Below are 10,566 nucleotides of genomic sequence, written 5' to 3'. Positions count from 1 at the left end.
GTGGAAGGCAGAAAGGCAAAGAGAGGGCAAGGCAGAGGATGAACCCACTTCTGAAATAATGGCATTAATCCATCCATGAGTGCAGAGACCCCATGACCCAACACTTCCCATTAGGTCCACCTCTCAGTACCACTAAATTGGGGATCTAGTTTCCAACATATAAACTTTGGAAGACATATTTAAACCATAGCACATTATAATGACCAAAGAAAAATCTGTCTTGAAACCAGCAGTTTATAATTTGCCATGTGCAGATTTAAATACTCTTAGGTATGAATATGTCTCATTAGTTCATTTTGTGATTTTCAGCTTGGCCAGTCTCATAGGTGGTACCCACTGAAGCTGTCATATGATCCCTACCCAAAGACCCAATCTTTAAGAGCTTAGTGATGAGGTCATACCTGCCTTCTAAAAGTTAAACTGTACAATCAGTACAGAGTAGATCAAATCAGAGAGAATGAAGCTCACTTTGAAAAGAGACATTCCCTGGCTAGGGTAAGACTTACGTGAAAGTAAGAAATGTGCCTCTGAGGAGGGAAGTAGTCAGCTATGAAAGCATAGACAAAGTGGAGACAGCAGTGCAAAAGTGAGCATTGACCATTTAAGCACTAGAAGGGGAAAGGGAGTTTTGTCCAACAGCTATTCAATATGGTGGGTCCCATTGGCAAGGCCATTTCTATTGTGTTTGTGGCACTCTCAGGCTCTGTTAGTGGAATGCCCATAAAACACACCTCTAACTTCGTAGTCATTGAGTATCCTTCCAAGTACAAGGAAAATTTCATGCAGTTGCCTTTAGGAAGACCAAGCAAGGTATGACAGTAAAGTTTGCCCATCAACATAGTGACTATATTATTTTCAACGTCAATCCATAAATTATTATTATTATTATGGGCTTTTTGAGGTTGGTGAAAGTAAGTCCAACTTTGAGAGATGGAGTTCTCCTCAGTGGACTGACATATCAGATTTTTGGTCTGCAACGTTCAAGGCCAGGGGTGTGTCCCATGGATCCTGGGGGCTTCATGAGTGTAATGCAAACTCTTCTCGCAACATCTCTTTATCACTGTATGCATTTTACTACAGTCATCTATAATTCCATTAACTTGAAAGTGTTACTATCATCATGGAAATAATTACAACAGGCTACGTAGTAAGGCATGGCCCTTATAATAACTGCTGCCTGCTCTAATATTTAACTTTGCAACAAAAACCCTCCCAGTAGCCAGCCACTTTGGAGCACTAGAGATGCTGTTAGAAGTTCAAAACTTAGTCCTGTCTTTTATCAGTTATGTGACCTTGGGAAAGTGACCTCATTTTTCTGAGTCTCAGTTCCTCCATATGTAAAATGGGGACAATAAGACTCAGCTCTCAGGATTTTTGTCAGGAATAAATGAATTCTTACCACACGGCAAGTGTTCTTATGAGGATAAAAGATTGCTTACGCCAAGCCTTCTGTAGAAATCTATTCTTTGGCTATGTTCTTCTAGGATTATCACTTCAGTCATAGATATATTTCAGTATTTCATTTTGTGAACATCTAACATGAAGGAAAGAAAAAAAATCCAATGCCTCATAACTAGGAACTCAGAAGTCCCTTTGAGTTTCTTAGAACAATTCTTAGCTTTTCAACAGTGATTGTTAAGTTTCCTTGTAATATTTCTGTCTGTCAAAATTCCCTGACCTAAATTCTCTGCATTCAATATTGAAGTTTTCTAAGAATATCTTCAGAGCCTCTTCACTTTAAAGTGGTTCATTTACAGTTTGCTCCAGGGAGTTAAAGAGACTGTTTACTTAGGTAGTGACCTAAGTGGTTCATCCTAACTGTAGAAGGGGAGGTTGTGGTGGGAAGCCCTGGCTGCCATTCCTCCCTTCAAGGCTGACTCTAAGGAATTGACTGGAGAACCTTGCAAGGTGTCTCTCATTACAACCCCATTGTTGCTTACCCTTGTTTTTGACAGAGCAAAAATAAACGAGACTATAGATAACCTGAATACTTTAAGGATTTATTTAATAGATACATATTGGACTCTATATACTGCAGACATAACTTTTCCCCCAACATCACTGAACATTTATTAAGATTAATCATACTTTAGAGCACAAAATAAAATGCCAACTAATTTCTTAAAGGAGAAAATATATTGACTATATTTTCTGACGACAATGCACAATGGTTTAATTGCACACATGTGCACACACACACAAACTAGAAAATCAAAGAGAAAATCAAACCATAATTATAGATTATTTAGAAATAAATGGAAATGGAAATAGCTATTTAATATGGTCAAAGCTGACCTCAGAGGAAAATTCATAACCTTGGTTGATTTTTTTTTTTTTACCTCAATAAAGAATAAAAGTAAATGAACTAAGCACATAATTTTCAAGAAGCTGGTAAAAGAAGACAAAGAAAAAATTTTCCATGCCTAGAAAAATATGGAATCAGGTGAATAACCTGAGAACCTGAGTGAATGACACCAATGGAGGAATATTAAAATGATCAACCATTGTTCTTATACTTTTCCAGCGAGTATTTTCAGGACTTTAGTAGGTTCTAACTTCCAGAAGATATGGAAGATGTTCAATAGCTGCCTAAGCTTGACAATGAGATGATAAAAATAAAATCTGCCACCTTTTCAATTTTAAAAGGGAACTATTAAAATAAATTGCTATCATCTTGTTAAAATTTCAAGGTATAGGTAAAAGTTTATATTACCCACAAGAAGATTGAAGACTATTTAAAACTCCTTATTGGAAGCTAAGAAAAAATGCATTCAAAGGTCAAAACACCAGGTGTTGTACAAAACACACAAATGAATCACAACTGAACAAAATCTAGGAGACAGTTACAGGATGTCATGAAACTGGTTTTAATATTCTGTCCAAGTTATTTTTAAGAGTTTTTGTTTTGTGGTAAATCTGTGGAGCACACCTGCTCACTCTGTTTCCTGGGGATGCTATTTTGGGCAATACAGAACTTTCTTTTATTCTCAGATTGATACAGCCTACTCCCTTGCTGGTCTGTTTTTTAAAGCTATCTGCATGATAAAGCAACTCTTCCTCCTGAGTTTCCCACTTTCTCCTCTCTCTTATAGACTCAGATAACGGAGTAGATTGTCTTCAGCCTTACTTATCACTATGGTTGTGTGCTTTGGTTCTTTTCAATACTTCATAGGTATTTCAGTGAGATGTAGGATGAAGGGGAATATTAGGGAAACTGAGGCTATTAGGTGATCCTATGTTATGTGAGAATTCTCTGCTGCAGAATTTTCCAAACTATGTTCCTTGGGATGTTGTTCCAGGTGAGGCTACTAGGTGTTTCACAGTTTTAAATCCCCCTTTTCAGATTCATCATGAGAATTAGCAAATTAAAGGCTCTGAGAAGTCCTGAGTAAATAAGTCAGATTCACTTTATTTAAATTTAAGCTTCTATTTGAGCACAGGACACTTTCACAACTGCATTTCTGCCTGGGTCTGGCTCTAGGCTGAGGCTGGCCAGTGGGATTCTTTCTTGGCTCTCTTCTGCTTGGAGTAGCAAGTTACCTGGACCAGCATTTGGACTTCAGGAGTCTGTTTTTACCTTTTAACAATACTTGGCACCAAACTATTTACATGTGTTTTGATCTTCCCACTGATTTTATTTTTGTCCCTTAATAGCAAAGAGGACTAACTCTAATAAGCTCTTACCATGTACTACTCCACCAGTTGCTTTAAATATACAACTGAGTTGCTAGACTCTTTTTCTTTTTTTTTTTTTTTTTTTTTTTTTGACAGAGTCTCACTCTGTTGCCCAGGCTAGAGTGAGTGCCGTGGCGTCAGCCTAGCTCACAGCAACCTCAAACTCCTGGGCTCAAGGGATCCTCCTGTCTCAGCCTCCCGAGTAGCTGGGACTACAGGCATGCGCCACCGTGCCCGGCTAATTTTTTCTATATATATTTTTAGCTGTCCATATAATTTCTTTCTATTTTTAGTAGAGATGGGGTCTCGCTCTTGCTCAGGCTGGTCTCGAACTCCTGAGCTCAAACGATCCGCCCACCTCGGCCTCCCAGAGTGCTAGGATTACAGGCGTGAGCCACCGCGCCCGGCCTAGACTCTTTTTCTTGATATGAGAGACAGAGAGAGAGAGAAAGGGAGAGAGTGGGCACGAGAGAGAGCATATGTGTGTTTGGTATATGGCTGGGGAGAGGAGAGGTGGTCTTTGAAATGAATCCTACCAGTAGCCATCTGGACATCTATACATGGTTTCCCTTTGCAGCCTCACTGCCCACATTAAGGCTGCTGTAGATGTCTGCTAGTGATAGAGGTAAAGGACGTTCTATTTTCTACCTTCTGGAGCCCTGAATAAGGTTCAATCAATTCTTCAAATTTACCACGATATTAATAGAATTGAAGTCCTACAGCATTGGTAGTGAAATATAGGGCACAGCTTTCCTGGTTTAGCTACATATGTATCACCCCTTAGCTCGAAGCAGGGGTAGGAGGTCAGGGGCACAAGGCTGTTTGCTTAACTATGAAGAATATCCCCTTAACCCCCTTTTTATTCTTCATGTAAACACTTTCCGCTTTTTCCCTGTCTCCTCACCAGAGTCTGTCTTCATCTCATCTCCATTCAAAAATTGTGGTCCTTCTTCTATCCATTTTATGAGTCTCAGAGACCTTTAAGACTTTGGTAGGCCATAGCTATCCTTGTTTCTTTATAACAAATCACGCCAAAACTTAGTGACTTAAAAGTCTCCATGTAGTTCTCTTGCTGACAAATCTGTAACTTGGGCAGGGCTCAGCAGGGACGGTTAATCTCTGCTCTGTGATGTCTGTAAGTTCAGCTGCTGAAATGTGTGGTCTTTCCACTGGGTCTCTCCTTCATAGTGGTCTTAGAGTAGATAAAATTCTAATGGTATCTCAGGGTTCCAACAGTGAGTGTTCTAAGAGATCAAGGCAGAAGCTGCAAGGACTTTTTTGACCTAGCCTTAGATATCATTGCTCTGGTTTGAATATGGTTTGTCCCTTCTGAAAGTCAAACTGGAATTTGATTGCTATTGTGGGGTGTTGGGAGGTGGGGCCTAATGAGAGGTGTTTGGGTCATGGCAAGGGATTGCTGCTCAGTAGAATAATGCTTTTTTGTGGGTGTGAGTGAGTTTTAGCTCTCATGGGACTAGATTAGTTACTATGAGTGTGGGTTGTTAAAAATCAAGGCTGTTCCTTGTGTTGATATCTCTCTCTCTCTCTCTCTCTCTCTCTCCACACACCTGCTTTGTCTTCCACTTCTCTGCCATGTTATGACACAGCGTGTGATCATCACCAGAAGCTGAGCAGATGCCAGCACCATGTTTCTTGGACTTCCTACCCTCTAGAATTGTAAGTCAAATAAACTTCTTTTCCTTATAAATTATTCAGGCTCAGATATTCTCTTATAGGCAGGGATCACTGGGGGAACTGCCTAGAAGGCTGGCTGCCATATCCTCCTTCTTCTCAACTTCAAAAGGCAAACTGATTTTTTTAAAGCAAATTAAATGTGTATATGATATGATACTACTATACCAAAAAACTTCAGTGGATGTTGCAACAGAAAAAAGACATCAGGACACATGTTTCTATGCTCCTTCCAGCCACTGTGTTGTCTTTATTAAATGGAATATTGAATTAGAGGGAAAGAGTGTTTGCACTTCGCATCCAATTACACAGAAAGGCCATCATATTATCCACCCTGGCTCTCAAAGAATGCATCTTGACTTTGTACACCTGGTTTTGCATGTTCAATCAGGGAGGGAGGAAATTCTGGATTCTGGCTTGGAAATGAGAATAAGGCATCCAAACTTCTGTGAAGCCAGCAGCTATCCCCTCTCAGCTCCCAACTTCACACTGAGCAGTAACAAAATAAATAAATGGAGACTAATGATGCTTTGGTTTGGGAAATAATGCTTACATGCACTGGATGCATCCACTTAAGTCTTTTAAAAACCATTGTTCCAATGATTTTATTGCTCGATAACAAAATATATCAAACTGACATTGATTCCAACATCATTGTGAATTGAAGTTTAACCATGGTAATGACTAATAGGATGCAAGTTTGAATGCTAGGAGGAGGCTTGAGGAGGAAGGCATCACAGTATATTGCATTCTTGTAAACATTAGTACAAGTGCAGAGTAACAAGAGATTCCCCTAGATGATGCTAAATAGGCCCCAAGTTCCTCTGCTTTCAGAGGGATAAAACATTAAGATTCTTTTCCATTTTATATCTGCTCGGGTTTATATAATATGCTGTCCTAAAGAAGAATGGATTCCAATTTGGCTGCATTTCTTCTAAGGTGCTGTTGTTGGTTCCCCCTCCATGTTCCTGGTTCCTTGCAAGTTGGGTTCAACCTCCAAAATGAAGTCCTATAGGATGGCATGAGGAAAAATGCTGCCCCTAACACAGAGGATGTAAAATGAAAATGGAGACCTTTGGCCACATTTTCTTCCCCAGCTCCATCTCCTTCAAGAAAAGACTTCATAACTGAAAGGGCTGTATAATCTTCAATAAATACAGGGTCTTTGCTCCACCTTATCCATTCTGTCCTCCCCCCATATCTATGCTTCCTACCTGCTCTGTCACCTCTGCCAATAATCACAGCAGCAGGAGGGACTGCCTGTCAGCAGTCTTTGGGCAGGCCAGGTCTTTGCAGCTGGTGCCATGTCAATGTAGCCCTCATGTCTAATGCACATCACCAGGATTTACTCAGAGGACTGAAGGGAAAGAAAGCATAAGCCAGCCACTCTGGACTGCACAATCACAAAGTGGGGGCATTGTGCTGGGGAGCACTGGGATATGGGGGGCTAGAAAGCAGGCCTTCCTGATGCTCTGCAGAGGGGCTGCTTGGGGTCTGAAAAGTGATCATGCTGATTGGCTGGTACTGGGGACAAAGGTCTGGAACCAGAATAACACTTGGCTACATGGATCCGAACCTTGCACTGGGGCTACCCCACAACCTGCTACGCAGTCCAGCGGGTTAATTTACACCACACGGACAGGGAAGGAGCTGGGTCCTGGGGGACCACTGTGTTTACAGCCCTGCCATGGCTGCTGCCAGGCAGGCACCCAGCTCTGAGGCCCACTCAGCCTCGTCCCCACCTTGGGCAGCCTGGCGATGCTGTACGGTGGGCCCTCTGTTTTGTGGCTGTTACTCCACAGTCTCAGACCCCTGAGTCTTGTCCCACTATTTCCTGGGGGCCGGGTCAGCGCAGCAGCTCCTCCGGGTTGACACAGTGTGAGATGAGGCAGACGGCATCGGCATGGCAGCAGAGCTTGCCCACTGCAAAAGTAGGTGGGGCCAGCAATCAGATATTTTCTAGGACATCGAGAGGGATGAGGCCTCTCTTCTTTCCACTGAGGACTCTGATAAAGCCGTCTTGTTCTTCTTCAGAACTCACGCAGATCTGAATGCCAAGGAAAGACAAAACAAGACTTAAGTGTCAACAAGAAAGAAGCTAGAACATGCTGCTTGAATCATTGCTGACTGAGGTCACTGGAACAACAAATTGGAAAAGGGAGAGCAGTTTCAGGGTGGGAAACTGGCACTGTGAGAAAAAGATTTGATAAAAATTTAGGTATAAACCTCGGTTTGGAAGTAAGTCCAGGCATTGAATATTTTCTGAGACTTAGCTTTATGAATGAGGATCAATAAAATAGAGATTAATAATACTGTGACCCCCTTGAAGAATCACTGTAAGAATGAGATAATTTTACCACAGAGCCTAGCATATAGCATGCTACATGCATGTAGCATGGGGCAAGCAGAATTCTCAATGCATTATTTTGTAGAAAAATAATAGCTGTCATTCAGCAGACTCCTATCATATGCTTCAAATTTTATATGTGCCTCATATAATATCAGGAAGTCAAAGGGAACTATTTCATTCCTGGCCCCAAGAAAATAGATGCTGACATTTCTCATATTCCAAAGTAAGCCCACCCATGCTAGATTTAAAAATTGAGGCTGTAAAAATCCATTTGGATACACTTGCAACTCACCACTTACAGGCCACTGAAGGGCATGGAAGGGTGAATGTGGCCAGATAAAAAACTAGGAGAGGCTTGCAAAGAGAGCTGTCAGTGTGTTGTGAGTTTCTCCTGCCTGACCTGCTTCCATGGATGGTAGGTTCTGTTTTAGGCTGGGTTTCCCAGAAACAAAATATGAGACAAGGATCTTTGTGTAAGTGATTTATTGAGTGGGTGCTCTCAGGAAGAGGGAAATGAGGGAAGCAGGGTGGGGCAGGGCAGGGAGCCAAGCAAGGATGGGGTCTCAGCTGGAGACCAATCCAGCTGACCCCATGGGAGCTCTGCATTGTATCACAGAATTGTCTCACTTTGAAGCCAGGGGTCCCACCTTTTGAATCTCATGTTAGTCAGTCATTGACCACTGGCTGACCTGGGGTATGAGAGGCATAACCTCTTAGGCAAGGCAGCCCTGGCTCTCTCAAGGAAGCCTCCAGAGAAGGGCAGTGGTGAGGTGTTAGTAGCTGACATAGCAACTTGGAGATGGGTGTGCCACCTAGTGAAAGGGACTTGGACAAGCCTCCAATAGAAGCCACCACTGTGGGCTCTTCTGTCACATAGAATATGGGGCTTGAACAGGACACTTAAAGAGCTTGGTTTGTGACCCATAGGGCTTGGGGCATATGGTGGACTGGTATCTGACTCATGTTTCAGAAATCTGCTTTATGAGAAGCTACTAGACAGAGGCTCAGACAGTGAAGTGAAGAGAAACCAATCTATACGAGCAGAAGATGTGATGGCTGTTTCATGAAGACCAGATGTGGGTCACTTGTGAGAGAGAAATAGCCCAGGGGTCACGCTAGACTGATGGGTAAGATGACCCCAAAAGGAAGGCAAACCACCTGGTTTTCAACAGCTGAGAGCTGCCATTGCCCATGCCAGGAACACCACAGGTGAGAGGACCCAGTGATGGGCAGGAGTATGTCTTGAAGGAACCCACAAAAATGCCTTGAGAGGAAGATTTATCTTTAAGATCTGCCAAAGATTGTGTTTTCTTCCTTACTGAAATGTGCCAAAATTCAACAATCCTTAATATAAGTCCAACCAGTCAGCATCAATAAAAAGCTGAACACCTCCTCCCTTGTGTAGGCTGGTTCTAGGTGTTTATTGAAAACATGTTCAGTTTAATATTGAAATAAAAAATCACATTTGAAAACAATTCACTGATATGTACACTCACAGATGTTGTTATCATGGTGATGTTGAACAGAGAGAACTGGGCAAGGAATCAGAACACTGAAATTCTGGCCAGAGCTAAGAGCCTTATGCCATTACTCCTATGCCATGGAACAAATGAAAAACAGACTGCAGTTTGGATCCCCACTGGCCTTTGGGGTCATTTTCAGGATGTTCTATCATTTCTATGAAGATAATATTTTAGTCTCCGGAGAAAAAAACTATTGAAGGTCCAAATATGTGCACATATGTAAGACAGACCTTTCCTTTTCCCTTTTCTCTTTCAGGGGTTCAATGTGGAAGAGAAACATTGCTCGATAGAGGAGTTGTGTGGAAGTGTCTTGGAGATAGGAATTCAAGAAGCACAAGCATAGTTGAATGTATTGACTTATTTTGCAGCTTCTAGTTGGCCTCTCTAGAGTGATTTGATTTGGAGAGACTTTTATAAGGATGGGAAGTTCTGCATCCACTCTGCACTGCTTGGGCAGTCTTGGTGGAGGAAATGGGTAAATGAACGAGGAAGCTAAGGAAAGTCAAAAAGGATGATGAGTACAAATAGCTGAACACAGGCTTTAGCAGCTTTCACTCTATCCAGAAATTAAGGGTGTAGAGTTTAAAATTCTGGTGGTAAAAATACATAGCCTCCCAACCTTGAGAATCTACCATTTTAGGAAATGTTTAGAGGCAGAATAGAAAAGTCTTCCCAGAAGATTAATTATGGGTAGAAAAAAGTGGGAGGTGAGGACACCCAGAGGAACTCCTTTGGGTTGGAGAGCCATAAATAGGGTGACCAACCAGTCTTGGTTTGCTTAGGACTTTCTCAATTTTAGCACTGAAAGTCCCAGTCCTAGGAAGCCCCTCAGTCCAAGACTGAAACAATTGGACAGTTGATTACCCTAGCAGAAAGGTTTTACTCATCAGCCCAGGTAGATACTCCCATTGTCTAAGGATCCCCAGTTCTCTGCTTTCCAAGTTTATTCATTCATTCAACAACTTTTTATTGGGTATCTGCTATGTGATAGATACCATTCCAGAGGCTGGGGGACTAGGGAATGTGACAGACACATCCCTGCCCTCACAGAGCTTTCTGGGCACAGCTGGGAAGACAGACATTCATTCACTGAGTAATCACAAACGTGGTGAGCGCCAGGGCCATACCTGTTTTGATGACTGATTATCCTGTGGACAACACTTAATAATCTGACAACATAAGACATAATATTTCTGGAATGAATCAGTGCATGAAGCAAAGGGTGCTAATGGAGATACATACAGCAACTTGATCTAGCCTGGGGGCAAGAAAGATCTTCCTGAAGAAGTGACATTTAAGCAAAGAGAGGAAGGTGTTGTGGGAAGG

At 42.0% G+C, this 10,566-nt stretch overlaps 1 protein-coding gene across 2 annotated transcripts in view; it reads right to left on the bottom strand.

The window, feature by feature from the left end:
- Nucleotides 1–5,585: 5,585 nt before the first annotated feature.
- STAC (SH3 and cysteine rich domain) overlaps nucleotides 5,586–10,566 on the bottom strand; it is a 138,977-nt gene continuing 133,996 nt past the window's right edge. For both annotated transcript variants that reach the window (XM_069473430.1, XM_069473431.1), the window contains one exon: nucleotides 5,586–7,414. In XM_069473430.1, the coding sequence (XP_069329531.1) occupies nucleotides 7,316–7,414 (99 nt within the window). In that variant the 3' untranslated portion in view covers nucleotides 5,586–7,315. The remainder of the gene's footprint in view (nucleotides 7,415–10,566) is intronic.

The sequence above is a fragment of the Eulemur rufifrons genome, chromosome 7 (genome assembly GCF_041146395.1).
Source record: "Eulemur rufifrons isolate Redbay chromosome 7, OSU_ERuf_1, whole genome shotgun sequence".
In the NCBI taxonomy this organism is placed as follows: domain Eukaryota; kingdom Metazoa; phylum Chordata; class Mammalia; order Primates; family Lemuridae; genus Eulemur; species Eulemur rufifrons.
This window is presented reverse-complemented; position numbering and strand designations above follow the sequence as displayed.